General features: G+C 37.1%; 1 protein-coding gene across 2 annotated transcripts in view; it reads right to left on the bottom strand.

The window, feature by feature from the left end:
- Nucleotides 1-19092, bottom strand: part of ATP13A3 (ATPase 13A3) — a 54813-nt gene that overhangs the window by 5695 nt on the left and 30026 nt on the right. Inside the window, exons 12-32 of one of the 2 annotated variants that reach the window (XM_015637813.2) lie at nucleotides 16561-16718; nucleotides 15717-15905; nucleotides 15032-15093; nucleotides 14293-14443; nucleotides 14089-14205; nucleotides 13064-13081; nucleotides 12807-12960; nucleotides 12601-12721; nucleotides 11316-11440; nucleotides 10269-10447; nucleotides 9687-9809; nucleotides 9524-9603; nucleotides 8802-8844; nucleotides 8595-8704; nucleotides 7656-7752; nucleotides 6695-6767; nucleotides 5735-5912; nucleotides 4879-5066; nucleotides 4369-4457; nucleotides 4091-4171; nucleotides 321-410 (exon numbers count right to left, since the gene is read on the bottom strand). In XM_015637813.2, the coding sequence (XP_015493299.1) occupies nucleotides 321-410; nucleotides 4091-4171; nucleotides 4369-4457; nucleotides 4879-5066; nucleotides 5735-5912; nucleotides 6695-6767; nucleotides 7656-7752; nucleotides 8595-8704; nucleotides 8802-8844; nucleotides 9524-9603; nucleotides 9687-9809; nucleotides 10269-10447; nucleotides 11316-11440; nucleotides 12601-12721; nucleotides 12807-12960; nucleotides 13064-13081; nucleotides 14089-14205; nucleotides 14293-14443; nucleotides 15032-15093; nucleotides 15717-15905; nucleotides 16561-16718 (2426 nt within the window). The remainder of the gene's footprint in view (nucleotides 1-320; nucleotides 411-4090; nucleotides 4172-4368; nucleotides 4458-4878; nucleotides 5067-5734; nucleotides 5913-6694; nucleotides 6768-7655; nucleotides 7753-8594; nucleotides 8705-8801; nucleotides 8845-9523; nucleotides 9604-9686; nucleotides 9810-10268; nucleotides 10448-11315; nucleotides 11441-12600; nucleotides 12722-12806; nucleotides 12961-13063; nucleotides 13082-14088; nucleotides 14206-14292; nucleotides 14444-15031; nucleotides 15094-15716; nucleotides 15906-16560; nucleotides 16719-19092) is intronic. The other variant, XM_015637814.2, reaches the window with a different exon arrangement.

Below are 19092 nucleotides of genomic sequence, written 5' to 3'. Positions count from 1 at the left end.
AGATGTTCCCAGTCCTAGCATGCTAACTTGTGACACCACAAATAAAATTTGCTAATGTGGAAACCAAAGATGAAGTGAAAAAAGTCTTAAAGCAATACTCCAAGTCTGTTTCACAGTTCTTGCACACACACTAAACACTGTAAGTGTCAATACAGAAAAAATACAAATCCAGAAGCCTTTGCTTTTAATATTCCAGTTACAGAAATGTAATTTAAGCAGACTTAAGATAAAGATAAGGTAGCAGACACTTATAGATAAGAGACAAAACCAAATTAATCTACATGCACTCAAACGATGACAGCAAAATACTCGTCTCCAACCTGAGGCGGCTGGGGTATGGTGAGGCGAGATTCTCCTTGTTTGTCTCGATTGAACACAACCTTCCAAAGGATCATATCAAGGAGGACATTCTGTGAGACATTACAGTGAGTGGGAAGAGTTAAAGAAACTAATGATCATTTGTTGTTAGTGTGCACATTACAAATAAAACCTGAAACAGCGCGTTAGGCATAACTAATTCAGTGGCAAGCAAAACGGAGAGTTTATGCTACTTGTCTGTACTTTTGTGATAAACAATTTCATTCCTAAATTGCTCACACAAAGTCTAAGAATATGAATGTGTACTCTAAAATCAACAGCAACATTGACCAAAACTACATCCACCAATATGGGTAAAAAAAAAATACATATGTGTTTCAATACTCTAAAAAACCTGTGAAGCACCACATGAAGACATGAGTGCTTAGAGCAGTTTCCCCATAAACCATCTTTAACATTACAGTGCATTTAATTTTGCAGCTATGCTTTTTACAGTCTGTTTTAAACTAGTGATATTCTCAGAAAAGCAGCAGTGGGGTGGCAGAGCTGAGCCACCAGCAGGAATGAAGGAATTTGGTAGGTATAATTCCAGGTTTTTAGAAGAGGGCAGAACTTAACGAGTATGTTCAGCACATGTGGTTATCCTCATACAGCTGCATGGGCAGACTCAGGAGCTTTGAGCAAATCTGACAACACAGGTGTGAACCTGTACCTTCCATGGCCTCGAGCCTGCAACTCTGATCCTTGGACAGATTCCATTTCTAACATCTGACTAATCTCTGCCATGGAAAATGGGGAGCAGATTAGTCAGATTTTTGTAACTGATTTTTATAATGCTTATGATTTTGTAATATACCAGAATTTGTTAGTGCTTTTATAAAGCATTGGCCAAAAAATCTTCAGCTTGTTAAATGTTCATTTCTGAAGCCAGTCTGGTTTAAGCATGTCTATACCAGGCATCAGGGGTAAGGAGGAACAGCTGCTAGGATCTGCCTTTGTTGTGCAATATTTTCTCTCATCTGGTAGAAAGAATCTGCATGCTTTGTGAACCTAGTCTGGCACCCACATGGAAGGAGCAATAGCTTTTCAGAACATTTCAGTAAACAACAGAATACAACCACAGTCAGAAACTATTCCTGCTGTAGAAGCAATGTCAAAACTACATATTATCACAGTGTGACACAAGTGTCACACTGGCAAGTGTGACTAAAGAAGATCCAATTCCTCATGTACCTCATAATTATGAGACACTCAAAGAGGCAGTTCCTGAGGGATAGGTCTCAGAACAAACTCTAGGTGAAATACAGGGTACCTTGTTAAAAGATGGAAGGAGCTGCCACCAGTGGCCTCTCCCAGAATGTGACCTGTGGCACCCACTAAGTCTGTAGTGATAAACGTAGGGAGGAGAAAAATCCAGCCAGGCACACAAGGAAAGACAATGAGCTATACTGGAAGTGAAGGAAAGAAATAGCTTGGGATTTCTACCCAACACACTGGACCCAAGGATTTGGTACCACATGACAAAGCTTTAGGGAGTGTAGAGTAACACTGCTGGAACTGAGCAAATGCAGTTCAAGAGGTGGGCTGAAGTTATGGAAGGTGAAGTGTGCCTTGTAAAACAAGGTTTGGGATTTGAGGAACACTAGACAACAGTTCTGTTGGGACACCTGCTGTACAGTAAAACAACCCACCTGTCAGAACAAAGCATTCAACTTACACTTGCAAAGTGAAAGAAACTTGGTTTAAGACAATGCATAACAGCTCAAACAATTAGTGCCAAGAAGCAGGTACTTCTATTTTATTACTAAAGTTCAGGTAACAAGATAAATAGGGAAGTCTGTTTAAAAGAAACATGCCAAATCACCCAGCAGTTTTGCTAATGAAAGTTAAATGACTGAAGTGTAGGAAGATGCTAACTCAAACCTGCATAGGAAAAAGAGTGGGGTGAGGTTTGAATTACTAGGAGAAAGAACCATCTGCAGGTAATTATATTGCTTAGGCAACACTTAGTAGAAATTCACAAGTTTTCAGGCTGATGTGACAACCAATAAGGCCCAGAAGTGGAACTTTATGAACACCTATTTAAACCAGAGGAGAACCATTTGTCCTCAAATGTGCTGATACATGGACTGGCACACTGTACAGACTTTCTACTGGAGCCCTTACACAGCCAGAACAGAGACAACACCAGATTCTATAAAAGTTACAAGATCACCTGCAGAACAAAGGAATTTTCAAGCAGACGGCAAATTTATTTATTTCAGTAATCTTTATCACTGGACTGAAAATTGAAATTGAACAGGAAAAAATATCCCTGTCTAGGAGGTTTGTTTTAAATCTATCATAAGACCAAAAAAGCCATGATTCTGAAGCTTCAGAATAGCTACTTTGTTTCAGTGGTAAAGACAGCAATATACATAAAATTTGACTTTTCACAAGTAAAAGGAAGCAAAAAAAACCTATTAGGCATTCACTAATACAAAAAAATTAAATAATTCAAGGGCATAAAATCATCACAAGAAGAGTTAGAGTACATACAGGACAATATAAGAAAGGCACAGGAGCTTTAATAGTGGATAAACTTGCTAACAACAATACTAGAGGCCAAGAAAATTGGAACTGACGTGTTTTGGAAAAGACAAGTTGTCACCTGCCATGTGAAAACACAAAGACATGTTCCAATAGGCAGCAACATAAGAGCATATTTTGCAAATTCTATTTGGAACAGCATTTTAAACACAAAACCTTGGTAATTTTGATTCAAGCATCTGGAAAAAACCTTTGAACTAATTTTTACCAGGTCACAAATGAAGGAAAAAGACATGTCAATTGGACAGAATATTAATGCTGTAGTACTCTTTGAAGGCCAAAATTATATGATCCAAGCAAGTATTATGCTGGCTACATTGATAGCAATCCCTCACATTGTAAAGGAAATAATGATTAGTAGCTGTAGAAAATGTTAAACAGTAAAAACAGATAATTGTAGTGTGCAAGTACCAGATGATGTTGGAAGGCTTTTTCATCTTGCAGGAAAAAAGTGACTCATGACTGCAACCCAAACCCAAACATATTCAGGCTGGAAATGACACGTCAGTTAACAGGGAGAAGAACTAAGCAAAGGAATAAATAACTGACTGTGAATCCAGACTTCTGGAAGATCTTTCTATCCAACTTTGATTCTTGGAAACAAAAACAAGAGACCTGGATGAAAGGTAAGGCATGTTTCTGCACACATTAACTCTGGAATTACAGCAGAGGTCAACATCCAGAGTGATTGTCTTCAGACAAGCTCAGTGATGGAAAAAGCAGATTTGCATGAACATCTCTACTTCTGGACTTTGATCATATCAGACAATCGAGTTACACACACCTGCATTGTTCTGAACAATAAGCTATGTGTATGACCCAAGGAAGAGGGGCTCCCCTAAGGATTAGATAATTCTCTAGTATGTCGTTATTCTGAAGTAACACAGAAAATATAAGTGGAGTATTTTAATATGAAATAGTTGAATTATTAAGTCTTTCAACTTCCTACCCACCCCCATTTTTTAATAAAAAAGATTTTAAAATTACACTTTAGACACAAAGTCTTGACACCTTATATCTAGCTTACAAGGACATTTGTAGAAATACACCTTTCTTAACAAGAAAATAGCAGCCACTCATACTGGCATGCTGTGAAGAGTGACCTTCTGAATAAAAGATAAACATACACTGTGAAAAAAGAAGCACTTAAAAGAGAAGCATTTTTTCCATGTGGATTTCTTACCTCTGTCAGCACAGATACAACTGCATTTAGAATAACGATGATGACAATTCTTAGGCGCCACTCGGGTGGCACACACACGAGCTGTGGAAACAAGTTGCCAGAGGTTAGAAACACACTTGTGAAGTAAACACACATTCCAAACAGACTCAGCATTATAAATTCTCCCTTCCCCACCCAGTGATGTGAAGCTAAAGCTCTGCAGGGGTCATGCTTGCCCCATAGGCAGCCCATCAATTCCCTGAGGAAGCTGACACACTCACAGATCTGCTGACTCTCACCTCAAGAAATGCATCAATAGGTTCAACAGGATGCAACATGATGAAAAATATGAAGACATAAAGAACTATAACAGATAAAACAAACGGAACTGTAAAAAAAGAAAAAATAATTTTAATTAGACTATCTCACAGTCAGGAGTTTTAGACAGTTTTAAAATGTATCATGAGTTCATCACTGCCTGGAAACAACCTCTCTTCTCCATCTAAACCCCTTCAAGGCAAATTTGGGCAACACTAGTTGTGCTGACAGCCATAAAGAGAGAATGTCTGATTCCTTCTCACTGGCTCACTTGTAGAGTTGAAATATATATACACATATACTTTTACAACTATTAACACAGATTTCTCCATACAGTTTAGTATTTCCTTATTTCTACCTGTGATTATGAGAGGATAACTGCACTATGATCTAGCAACACTATTACTTCTGAAGTGTCACAACACAATTGTCAACAAGTGCAGTCACTTGGGAGTTTTATTTGGAACTGTATATACTAAGAAAGGACTTACAATTTTTGTAGCATGGTTGTCTAAAGGGCTTTCCTTTAGAAAAGACAATTGCCACTATGAGGTACTGGAAGCTGGATATAAAAAACAAAGTTGTGTTTTCGTAATTTTTAATGTAATGCTCATCATGAATAGTCTCATTTCCATGTTGTGCAGAGCTGGTGTTCTTGGCGTCCAGCACGTTACATGCACTACAACACAAAGAACATTTAACACTGAGTTATGGAGAAGAGGTAAATAGGGCCCACTTATTTACAAAAGTAATGACAGAACAAATTGCTACAGTAGTAAAAAAGCTTAAACTAGAGAACATATTACAGGTAGTAAGAAATAACTCAAAACTGTGGCAGAGAGATAGCAATTTTTGTAAATTCAGAGATTAGAGTTCTATGCTGTCAGTTTGTAAATTTTCTACATAAACTGTATAAAGACTATCATTGCAGACAGACTTCAGAGATAGGTAAGGATACTGCAATCTAAAAAATAAAATTAAAATACCTCTTCCTATTCAAAAACATGAATTTGATTTACTGTAACTCTTAACAGGAAAGCAAAGTTTTATAATATGAAAGACATAAAATAGATATTAACCATAAATTTCAGATTTCTACCTCAACTGTCCCAAAGTTGAAGAGTCATTAGACCAAGCAATCTGACTCTGACCCAATATTACTTTTCAGCCACTGGGTAGCTCCCATATATTAGTATGCTTTTCACAAAAATCAACAGACTAACAAGCTGCCATACAGAACTTTATTTTCAAAGTCCCCAAATAGGGGGGTCAAGAAAGAAGAGAGCAATTATTGCCTATAGCTTCTAATCACTACTGTATCCTGCACAGAGACATTGAAACACTTACTCAGAGTCTGCTGTCCAAGGCTCATACCAGGACTGCTGTTTGACCCAAAAGAACCCCAAGGTTTGGAAAGCAAGGCAGATGATGATCTGAGACAACACGGAACACAGAAGTGGACCTGAGATAAGACCTGATGGAGGCCTTCGTGCAACAAGCTCTGTCCAAGCTGGGTTGAGACTCACTGCAAAGGGAACAAAAAACAAATTACACATTGCATCATTATGGTTTTCAAGAATTATCCTGTTCACATTCTGTGGGATTAGAATGGCTTGCTCATGACATCACCTTAAAATTTAGTCCAGAACTGCAAATGTGAAACCACCTTGGAAAGACCAGGAACAGAGCCTGAGAACAATGCCACAGTGCCTTCTACAGGCTGGTTCCCCAGCAGCAGCCATGAGACTCAAGGAATTTGTAGTGTCTGGCCAAATTCCCTTTGGCACAAGGACTTACACCCTGCCTCCTCACTTTTGGACTGTCATTGTTTCAATTAAGACATTTTTATTAAATCTGAAAATTGAATTCTACTGATAGCCAGTGAATTGAATGCTAGGCTCCTATGTAGAATTGAACATTTCACTAGGCAATCCTTGGAGTGTAACTTTTTGTGGACTTCTGTTCAAAGTAAGAATGTGAGGAATCAAAACATTTGAGCAAGAGGATATTGCAATAACTCCTGTTTTGATTCCAAAACCAGCTTCCAGTGCTGTGAAGACTTAGTTCCCCAAGACTGTGCCCACAATATGCTTCTTGTATGAGGACATTTCACAAATTTCAGGTGAATCCAATTCAGTACACAGTGGTCGTTTGGGTTTCTTATGCACAGATGTAATAGTTATAACATCTTCACTGTATGTCACAGTGTTTTCTCAAAACCACAAGTAATTAGATATTAAAGAAAATCTGACCAAGTGAAAAGTGGTTCACAGAAGCCACATTGGTGTAATTCAGTACAGTACTTACTAGTGAAGACAACCACCAAAATGATTGCCAAATCAATGAAGAGAAACTGGAAATCTCCCAAATTGCTCAGGATCTGGAGCAAAACCACAAATGAAACATTGGTAATTTCTTCACACCACAAAAAATTTATATTGACACTCATACATCATCAATTCTTTGAATTATAAACAACAGTGTCCTGTCAAACTGGCCTCCTTTACCTGCAGGAGTACTGAACACTCTGTAATTCACAGAACAATTCCTGAAGTATCACAGTATGAAATCCTTTCCTTTCCAAGATGGACAAGCTATTTCTAATGGGAATTTGTTTGTAATCAAAATTATGTTATTGAATCTTACATACCAGTGCAGTAACATCATAGGCCTGCAGTTCTTTAAACACCATAGCCTTACTATGCACTCATACAGCTATCAAAATTTCCACCTCAAAGGTCCTCTAATACTCTGCACCTTTAACTTGCTCAGAATACAAATTAAAATACAGGATTTCTATCACATGCCACTATTGTGTAACCAATCATACAAATAGGAAATACTCCACTTTGCTTCCCATCCCCTCCCCCAGAACAATACTTCCAGTTTCTTTCAATTCTAACATAAAAGGAATTAATTCCCCTTTAAAAGAAGTTAGGCTATTTCAAAATGCTGAACGTTTTTAAGTAATTGAAACCTGTCTTTTTGCTTCGTTTGCTATTTATGCTCATTTAGTCTTCCTACTGTAGAGACCTTCTTTTCACAGCCATTGGTTATTAGCTTTTCTAAACAGATACTACCATATATTTTGTATATTTAATGTGAAAAAACACCCCAAAATTCTAACAATACTTTTAGTCTAAATGTATTTTTGAATGCATGAGTTGTACCCAAAGGGACTTGCAATAAATAATTTGTATTAAATATCTATCAACTTTCAAATCTCTGAATTATGCTGACACTGCATAGGTATTCACAGAATACTTACAGAATACAGCAAGGTAACAGTGATGTACTGGATGATGCTGTATAATGCCATGAATTTAAACACACAGAAGGAAGTTATTAAAGCAGCACGGCCTTCCCTGTCAAAACAGATGCAATCATGTAACTACAAAGCTTTCTGTACAAGCAGTTAAGTTCTGCCTACCAAAATGTTAGCTGCAATTAAACACACAAGCAAATTCTTTGAGGGACATTAAGCTACAGACATGGAGAGAAACAGAAGTCAGAATGATACACTTCCCCCAACATCAAAGTGGTGGGCATGTCTTGAACTCAGCTGCCACCTAACTTCACTCCTCTTTGGACTTCATGTGGTCTTTCAATAGAGGCTTTAAAATGTAAGATTTCTACACAAGCATCTGTGGAACATTAGGGTACTGCATGGATTGAACAAACACACAGTCAGCCACAGAGCTGCTGACTTCAGAAATGTTTCTGATAATGCTTTACTTCATTAGCTCCCCACAGACCCCTAGGTTCTTCTTTGGCTGACCTTTATCCAAAATCATTACTTAAATTCCAATTCTAGAGTCAAAAAATTCATCAAACCCTATTTAGAAAATTTGTCTTCTACTTTGTGTGATGCTGAGCAGTTATCTGAAGATTTTTATTGCTTGCAATTACACACAGCCTTTATGGAAACTAGAAAATTCACTAAGACAATATAAAAGACTCGTGCAGAAATTTGGTCATGCTTTGAAAAATTAACTTTACATGGACAAAGGATTTTACAACAAAATAATAAATCATTGCTATGGCAAGGTTTTGCTCAAGAGTACATTCAGTAAAGAAACAGAACCACAAAAATGTATGGATTGTTCTGTAATTCACACTGGTTTCCTACAGCATCAAATATATACTAAAATAGAGCATGCAAAATGAGTTACACAGACACATTTAAGTCCACAGTCACTGGCATTACCTGATCAGTTTTGGCACACAGGAAATACTGGGTGTCCTGGAAGTGAATGGTGATGCCACAGAAGCCTCAAGTTCAGACAGAGATATACCACCGTGTGCCCTCTTTAGTGCCTGCCAGGTAACATTGAAATAGAGACCATTTTAGAACTTGCCTTCAGCTGCACAATTTAACTGAATGGTTCTGTATGGAAAATAAAAATATACTTACCCCACAGTCATTTGCTCCATCTCCACACATGCCCACATAGTAACTACAGAAACCAAACAGACATTAGCATTCTGGACCATTTTCCAACCATGGTCAATTTAGCTTATTTCATTAATTACTTCTATATTACTTAGAGTTATTCAGGGTTTGCATAACAATAGATGATCATTAATGCTGAAATCAATTACAGTTGCTAATATACATATAAGGAAGTAGACAGAAAAGTAACATTACAATGAGAGGTCAATCAAACCAATAATGGTTTATTAGCTCTCTTATCTCAAGGTGGTATAAAGAATCTTTGCTCTAGGCAATGACACCTGTGTCATATTTTGTAGAGCTACAAGGCCTGACTCAAACAGTCACATATTGACCAATGTGAACAGAATTCATCCTGATAATACTTCTGGAATACACAGAAGACATGTGATGGGTCTGTTTCATAAACCAAGCAACTGCATTTATAAAATATGTTAGTCAGTTTATGCATATATTCCTCATTTAAAACTTCATGAAAAGTCTGAAACTCTCCCAACTAGCCAGCAGATGGTACTACTCTCATTCCATTAGATCAGCTAATAGGCTGATCTATCAGCACATGGAGTTCTATCAGCCCAGCATTTTTCTTTAGGCAAAACAGCTAGCAGCATGCATAATTTTTGTCTCCTACCACACCAAACAGATTCAACCCTCATGCTTTCCATGCTTAAGCAAATACTTACTCTACATTTTGTAAAGCTTCCACCAACTGAGTTTTCTGATCGGGTGCCATGCGAGCAAACACAGTGCCGTGTAGCACGAGCTGCAAGACAGAAGAGTTCTTAATGCTCCTATGGCAAAGTCTGTTCAGCATTGAAAGTGCCCATGCCCAAGTAAAATGCTCACCTTGGGTACCAGGTCCTGAAAATGCTCCAAAATCACTGCAAATGACTTCCCATTCATTGCAAAATGGTATTTTGTCATCTGGAGATCCTCAAGGCTTTCATGGACCAATTTAACTGGAATATCCTATCAAAAGTAGTTTAATACTCTAGCTGTAATGCATTTACACAAATACTTTGTCATTTCAAGCTAATACTCAGAGGGGTATTCCTAGAGATCCCACACAAAACTAGGTTTACAAGAATGTCACTTGAAAGAAAACAAAACCTCATACAATAAAAACAGTTACATATTACTAAGAAAATGTAGTTTAAGGTCTCAACTACAAGCATCTAGAGAAGTTTTAACAGATTGAAATGTTTGGAAAAAAGCCCTGTCAAGTGAAATGTCAAATGTCATATCACAGTTGAAAAACTACCTCCCCCAGCTGCTTTAGTAGTCTTTGGTATTTGAAGATCTGAAAGATAACCAGTACATCAATTCTGAACTGACATTTAATGACAGATTTACTATTTAATGGAATAACATAAAAAGAACAGTAGAACTAACTGCTTACACTCTAAGGGCATAATACAGTTGTATTACCTCTGAGTTTATGGCTGGTGATGAACTAGTGCATTTTGCGAGGGTATCTGCATAATGCCAGTTGATTCTGGCAGCCTGCCCATCCTTTGGAGGTAGTGCTTCAGCGATAATGACCTTATCCTGAGGTAGAATCATTCCACAGTCTCTGGCCACAGAGATAGCAGTTAACATGTTATCCCCTGTTAAACAATTGCATTTAAAAGGGTTTCAGTCAGAAAAGAATCAAGATCGTATACTGATATTCTCTGTAAGAGGAAAGCTAACAAAACCTGTATAGAGGACTGCCCCACATACCAGTGCCAACATCAGAGCAAACCAAGCTCACAAAAAACATTCAAAGCCTACTGGTAAACCCCCTCCCCTGGAAATTTTATGCTGCTTGGAGCTAGAAAGATCTCTTTATTGACCAAATCTTAGTGTATATGGAAAATCAGGCAGAAAACAGGCAGCCATTTAAAATACTGCTTTTTACACAGTCACAGAACATGTAGAACATGTTAGCCTAGCAGAACATTCCAAAATCACCACACCTGTGATTTAAAAAGCAAACACACTGTATGAAAAAACACTGAGCACAGACACCTAGCATGCTTACAAGGACCTAAGTCATTCTCCCAGAAAAAATCCAATACAAAGTGACTTTGCATAGTATAAATCAAAATGGTAGGGACCCTCGGGACATCCAGTCCAACCTCCTGCTCAAAGCAAATTCAGTCATAAGATGAGACTAGGACTTCCACTAGACCCGATTTGTAAGACTTCTAAGGCTTTTCATCCTCCAGTTCAGTATCAAGTACCTTATACTTGGAGGTAGGGAGAAGAAACTATGAAGGGGAATTAAAGCCTCTTCTGGTTTCTCGACTTACCAAAGCAACTTGCACCCAAAAAGAAAAAAATTGGTGTCTGAATATTTTCCTAAGTTTCTAAACTCCCCTGTTGCTATAAACACAGTGTAAACCCACTGACACTAAAATTTGACTTCATACACATAATTAAAACAAGACCAAAAAGAGATGGATCTTTGAGTAGGAATGTTTACATGCTAACCTGTAACCATGACAGTGCGAATGTTGGCTTTATGCAAATCTTCAAGTACAGCAGGGGTTTCTTGCTTTAACTTGTTTTGCATTATAATTAACCCCATAAAATCCATGTTGCTTTCAATAGCATCTCTGATGAAAAAGAGACAAGAAAGATTATAAGAACTACAACTATTAGATGTAGCTTTAAAAAGCCTGATTTTCTGTTTATCAAAGATGAATGCATATTTTTAACCATGAAGTAATCTGCTTTATAAAAAGTGATGTGAAAGATATTATCACAATAATTTATATTTATTTCCCTTGTTTTAATTGAAAACCAGTGTGAGAAAATGTTGTTTTCTCTCAAGTACAATTTTCAGTTTCTTCCATGAGAATGCTTTCTAAAGGAAATTACAGTCTCAAATAGGTTATAGCTAGAAAAAATGCTCTGAAACAAACTGCATTCACAGGCCAAATATTAAGATATGTTTAGAGTGCACATTTCTATTTTCCAAATTAGCTGAACGTTAACATAAAAACTAGCACATTGTTACAAAGCCATGTAAGATTAATAGGCAGTAGCTAATTAGGCAGAGAAATGAATTCACTTTGGTTTACATAAAAAAGTCAGTGTATTTACAGGTCTTGGGTATTCTACTGCTATTGTAGATTTGCACACCTGAAACCAGAAAACTCATTTCTCTGCTTTGCCAAATGTTCACCTTGTACACAGGTCTGATACAAAAGAACACAGTCAAAGCTGGCATTTTCATAGCTGTGCTACACATTCAAGCACTGTGGAAAAGATGACATTATCCACAAAACTAGGCTCAGCTGGAAAACAATTCACAAGAGGTACTACTCTTTGAGGGAAGAAACCTCATTCCAGTGCAATGAGAAAAAGGACATGCTGCCTTTAGGAGACAAAGAAACTGCATCAAACATTCATAAGAGGATTTCCACTATTTGCCATTATCCTTAATAAACACAGATGATGTAAGTAATGTGCAAGTAGGGAAATCAAACGAGGTTTTCTGCCACAATAGTGTAAATTAGACATCATGAAAATAATATTCCAGTTCATTTCCAGCTTAAAGCTCATCCTCTGAATTCACTTAATTGCAGAAGAAAACTTCCTTATCTTGTACATCCAGGGCACAACTAAAGGATGAACAGGACTATGTATGTCAAGACAAAAAATGCTAAAGAAGAGTAGTAATTGATTTAAACAAAAATACACATTACATATTAATTCAAAGCATGCAGCTTTTAAAGTCTGTTACTCATTAAAAAAGTGAAGTCACTCTTACCTGCTAATAGTCTGGACTTTGTGCCATGTAAGCTTAGACTCCAGTTTTCTGTGAGCAAGAGCAATAACTCGGAAGCCCTGCTTAGTGTATTCTTCCAGGACACGCTCAAAGTCAACAGGAACTTTAAAAAGATCAAGTTTTGAGTTATTAAAATATTCATATTTCAGCTGAGCTATAGAAGAAATAAAAAAAATTTGCTCCTTTACCTGTTTCCTGCTTACACAAGCTGGCAATCACTTCTGGGGCACCTTTCATGTAAGCATCCATTCTCTTTTCCCCTAGAACCCTGGCTATTACACACATGCGCTGCAACACTGAGGAAAATGGAAACTGGCGCACGATTCCAATTTCATACCCAGTCTGTGTCACACAGGAAGGAAGGAGGGAAGGAAGGAAGAAAAGGGTTACATCCACATACAGCTTAAGAAAAATGGGTATGTGTCGAATGAAAAAGCATACTTACCGACAGCTCAAACAATTCCTGAAAACCAAAAAAAAATACAGTCACTCTAAATATCAATTTTAAGTGTTTCTTCAGCTACAAACTATTTCAACACAAATCAGTAAATGAATCTGCCCAGCATTCTTGGTATCATATTGTATTTTCAATGGATTTCATGAAAGCTGAATATAAATATACCATATCTGTTTAGTATCCTTTACACAGTAAAGTAGAGCTTGATTTCTTGATTAGAATTTCCAAGACCTTTCACAGTCCAAACTGTCTGCTTAGCCTTTGTAAACAACTAAAGTACTATGGTGTTTCAGAATGAGGCCACAATTAAGTATATCCCCCCAAAAAAATAATTTAGTAATTTTCAAGAATGTCTAGATGCCAACTACTGCACAGTAACAACTGCTGTGCACATACACTGAGCTCTGAACAAAAGAAAGATATTCTAAAGATATTTCTATCTACTACAAAATACAACTCATTGTAATACTCTCCTACTACCCCACTCTGTGATAATCTGGATATACATTCATAAACTTAAAATTTCCTTTTGTGAAATATTTAAAAATACTTCAAAATACAGCTAAAAGAAACTTAAATCTGCAAAGTACATTTTGCTTTCTTACTCAGCACTTAATATCATCTCTAAGGTACAAGAGTAGCAAGAACTCCACACGACACAGTGACATTAACAAATGATTGTTTTAACTGAAACTGCAAGGTGAGCACACCTAAGCACTTTACTAAAACAGTAAGAATTTGGTAACAATACCAATATTAAAAGGCATAAGCTCAAAAAGCATTATTGTACTTTATAAGCAGTTTGTAAAGGTAATAATACTGACACTCAGTTTGCTCACCTTGAAAGTAGCATATACTGAACCACTACACGCAACAGTGATTTAAACATGTTTGTTGTGTTTACCATCAAAACCCTCACAGTTCTGATCCCATTTCAATTTTATCAGCCAGAACTTCAGCATACAGTAAAATGTGTTTCTTTAGCTCACATCAATTGTTTTGAGTTTTTATACCATTTCTTGATCTGTTGACTGCTTGGATTCTGGGGAAAGTTGTTTTGAAGGTCGAACCACTGTTGGCATGATTCGATTATGAAGGGCTGTCTCCTCTTCAGTTGCTTCTTCTAAAATCTGTATTTTAAAAAAAATCAGCTAATTAATATACATTAACTTTGACTTGCTCATAGTGCAGTATTCAGGGAAAAAAACGGTACTTACCCATCCTATTGCTTCAAACATCTTCAAATCAAGTGGATCCCCAGAAAGCACCCCTTCAATTTTTGTAAGGGAATGACAAGTTGCCATGCAAGCAACAAACTCTGACTTCAGCAAGCTCTCACTGCAAGCCCTCTCTTCCGGCAAAAGGAAACTGAAACAATGAAGTAATAATATACTTAGCACTATAATTATTTATTATGAGCCACTTCAAAAGGTTTGTTTAGATTAACGGAAGAAAATTGACTGCACAAGTCCCTTCACTTGTATTTTCACGCATCACAGAAAACAAATTAAGACTCTGGGCTGGAATTTTCAGAAACTATCACAACTTTTCCTCCTTCAAACACTCAGTAGTCATTCCTTCCCTGTCTAGTTTGATCTCTCATATAAAGCCTTCTTATCACTTAGTACTTAACTAATTAAGCTAATTCATTTTTGCAGCCCAAAAAGTCATTGCTTAGGGGGAGAGGATTAAAGAAACATACAACAATATCTGCAACAGTTTTGCAGTATGACCCTGAAGAGGTCTCAGACTCTTATAAATGAAATTCTACCACGTTTCACTGTGGAGTTTTAACTTCCACTACACCTAAGCCACAGTTTAAGTGGCATTCCTACAGTGCATTACAGCAATAATAAACATACATGAGCTCACACTGAATTTTCTGTTCTATTCTGCTGAAGCTGTTACAGTACAACTGAGTGTCACATTTGCTATCAGCTCTGAGCTCATCCTTACCGAGCATTTTCCACCCGCTGAATTCCCCAAAGATCCAAGCCATCCTCAGTAAGTGTGCCAGTCTGCAAAAGACACCAAGGGGCATGGCATGAAGAGAAAGTCTTCAAAAACAAATTATCTTCTAGCAAAGCAAAAATAAACAGCTATTTAAGCAAATTACACTTGAATGACATATTTTCTTTTGTTTTCACATACAAATCAAGACTTTGGGACAGAAAATACAGTATCTCCCTTGCTTTTTGCTACTAATTAAGTTACAAATCTATTAAATAACTTTCAAAAACACTCAAAGCAGTCATGCTGCTCCCTGGACACAGAACAAATCCAAAAATGATAGCTCATTAAAATCCAAATATGATAGCTCATCAACTATATTCAGGGACAGGGGACAATGTCTGTGTTAAATAAAGTTCTTAGTAACCCTCAACTCTCACATTTCTGAGGTGCCAGTAGTAAGCTGGGACTTGAAAGTCTTGAGATAAGAAAGCAGCTAATTACAACAACGTTTTACAGAAGATTAAATCAAGAGAGTTAACAGATGATAAACACCGAATACCTGGAAGATAACAGATTACAAATTATCTAACTAACATGAAAGATAATGAGTTTTCCCTTTTCATCTATACAAACTCCCTTTTCTAAGACAATGCCCCTCAAGGCAGCACAGTTTCAAAATTCACCTAACCTTATCAAAACAAACAAGATTCAGCTGGCCACAAATATTTATCCTTTGTGGGCTGATGCAGAAGATGCCAATTTTTTTCAACCTTCTTTGTGCATAAACGATGCCAGCAGTCATAGCAGCAGGGAGTGCTGGAGGCACCGTGATAGTGATAATGTCAAGAGACTCAATGATGATGGTACGAGCTGGAACCTGCAACAGAGGTCAGAGTTAATGAACAAGAACTCACTGCTCACAGATTCACTATCCCACTGATCTGTTACCAAGAGCAAAACCCACACATTGTGTTACCATGAGCAAAACCTCAGTACAGTGTGTTCTGGACTGCCCAGAAATTTAGCATAATCTTCACCCACCATCAGCAACCACAATAATCCAGTCCTAAATTATCCACAACCCATAACTTCAAATTGCCACTTTTCCCCGTGGAAATATATTACTTTAAAACATTAGCTGAATAATGCAAATTCTTTTGAGAGAAAGAAAAAAACAAACCAAAAAGCTTAACAGTTATTGGGTTATTCCTTGATAAGGATATTTTTGCCTGCAGCACAGTTTAGATGTGCTGTATCATATTTCTTCCAACTGTATGTAAGTCAGATAGTAATCTTGTAAGTAATTGGGATAAGAGAAATCAAGGTAAACTCAAATTTCTCTGTAAGATATTCAAATTCTGCTTCTGTGCTGAAACTTATTCTCAATAACCTTGTCTTATTTCATTGATATAAAATGGAGCAAAAAAATATTCACTTTAAATCAAACTGTTTCTCATCATGTGAAGTGTGATGGAAGTCATGGTCACCCTTTTCTAAAATAAGGCAGTTCTGGACCAGAAATTAAAACATACCTCATTTAAGATGCTATTGACAATTGTGTAAAGAAACCCAATGCCTGCCACCACCACCAGAGACAGAAGAAACAAATAGGCATCTCTGTAGAGCTTAAAATCAGTTGGCTTTGGATACAGTATGGAACGAACAAGCTGTCCTTTAGCAGTACTAAAGCCTAGAAATAAAGGAGTAAGTTATTAAAAATACAAACAAAAGCAAAGCTATTCAAATATATTAAAAACCTCAATAAAACCCTTAAGCTACTAATTTCATTACAACTGTTTCTCAATATCCATAGCAGATGTTTTGCAATACTGTAATTAAGGTGCTTTAAAAATATATGTGCACATCATACTAAGGGCTTCTCTCCTACGGCAAGGACATGCTGCTGATGCAAACAAACCCCTCCTCTGCAGCAGCAGCAAAACCTCACATGGTTTGGCCTGGCAGAGTTTGTTGTACTGCATTTTGTTCCTCACAGTGCTAGAGGGTATATTTATTGTCTAATAAAGCCAGTCCTTGCAAAAAAGAAAATTAAGATATTAAGAGTCCAACATTAAATACTTAAATGGCGAGTCTCCATAAGGTCCCTTGAGAACCAGAAGGAAAGATTCAGAAAAAACTGCAGTGCAGGGAGTCATCTTCTGGAGAAAGGTAGCTCCTGATAGCATTTTGACAACTAAACTAGGAGACTGCCCTTCTAAAGGTCTTACAGCTTAACAACCAACAGATATCCCAAGGTCCTCCTTGAACTTTTGCCTTGACGTTTAAAGAGGCCAACATTAATGCCCAACTTTGTGTGCCGAGAACATTTTAGATCTGCTTAGACCTCAAAGTCTATTACTACAACCTCAACATCAATGACAGATCTTCTGGTATTAGTGACAGCTCTCTGACAGCTTCTTAGTCTGCAAGGCACCACAGCAAAGGCTGATCCCTCCACCCTGACATTTGGCATATAGGATTCTACCAAAACAGAGATGGCATCAGTCTTAAAGTGGATGAGATCATCACAAGATGAAAAGTGATGAAGCCTCCAGGCTTTGCATTTGCTACTGCAGAATATGAACCATGGGCCTGTTCAGAGAAGTTCATCGTGTCTGTATGTAGTTGAGTATTTAGCGATGAATGCTTTGTAATTCAACATAGCGGTCAACAAAAAAATCAGAACTACTTTCTATTTTTTTTTCAATAGTTTTGCAGAAGGTTCTGCACAGGATAGAGCACATCAGGATAAAATAATAAATGAAAACCTCATGGGGTGTCTTTAGATCACACTGGATATAAAGATAACTTTAGCGGACAATTCTGTTCTCTAAAGCAAAATACCCAGTTTTGAATTCTTTTCAATTACAAATAGGAGCCACAACGATATCCATCAACTGAGTTTTAGAAGGAAAGAAATGAATACATTTTACATGTATTTCAGTTGTAACATCAAACATGTTAAGGGCTTAATTTGAAAAGTACTGTGAGTATAATCTCAGCAGATCAGTCTTACATCCTGGTTTATCACAAGGTTAGGACTACATGCCTTTGCACACAACCATAGTGAATTCTGTTGTCCTAAATCTTTTTTTAGATCTTAGGAGCAAGAAGCTGCAAGAGCTGAGACATCTATCCTGTTCTGTGAAGAGGGAAATTGCCTCTTGCCTAAAAACTGTTCCTGTGAACCAGAGAGAAGAACAGAATTTTGCATCACTTTCCTTCTCTCTATACATAGCCACAGCAGGAAAACGTTTGTCCATACATAAAACCTGAATAAAGCCCACACAGCTAAATTCATCCTGTTTAAAACAGGAGCTAACTCACACCTGCCATGGGCAAAGAACATCTTTACAAACACAATTTCCAGTGTCAGGGCAGTAAGACTCAGGGTGTTGGGAGCAATTGCAATGCTCCTTGTAAGAGTTACAGACCACAGTATCAGACTTCAAAACAAAAAGTACTATCCCTCTCACAGAGCAGAAAGCAACATGCCTTCAGCAGTTCATTTCTGTTGCTGTTTGGGCTCAACTTGCCGTACATACACATTGGTTGGGCACACAAAATTTATTTAAGAAACAAAAAAAGTTGAGATGGATATTGTTAAAGGGCAGATATGTTCAACGGAAGGAAAATATCTCTGAAAAAAAAGACTAATAAAAGCCTCAAGAAAGAGAATAAAACAGAAAATCAGAACTTTTACTACTAAAACAGACTAACAGAAGGTGAAAAGAGAACACAGAGTAAGAAGCAGCAAAGTAGGATGAAGTTATTTGTTGGAAAATTTGCTTTAAGTAGCAGTCTAGTCAAAGCAGTCCAATTTCTTCTATCTAATTCTATTGTACCTTGGATTATAGCTGACATTCATTTATTTTGTGGTAATTTTCTTAAGATGATTTTTGTAAAGCAGAATTCCACAATTGTATTAGCTTATGCAATTAGTTTTCACAGAATATCTGTATTATTCAACCCAGATCTCTAACATATGAATTAGCATTTCTGTAGATAGATCAAACTCATTTTTAAGTAAACGTTACATACTTTGGAATAACTGTAGGTAAAGA

This window comes from Parus major, chromosome 9 (assembly GCF_001522545.3).
Source record: "Parus major isolate Abel chromosome 9, Parus_major1.1, whole genome shotgun sequence".
NCBI classification, from domain to species: Eukaryota; Metazoa; Chordata; class Aves; order Passeriformes; family Paridae; genus Parus; species Parus major.
This window is presented reverse-complemented; position numbering and strand designations above follow the sequence as displayed.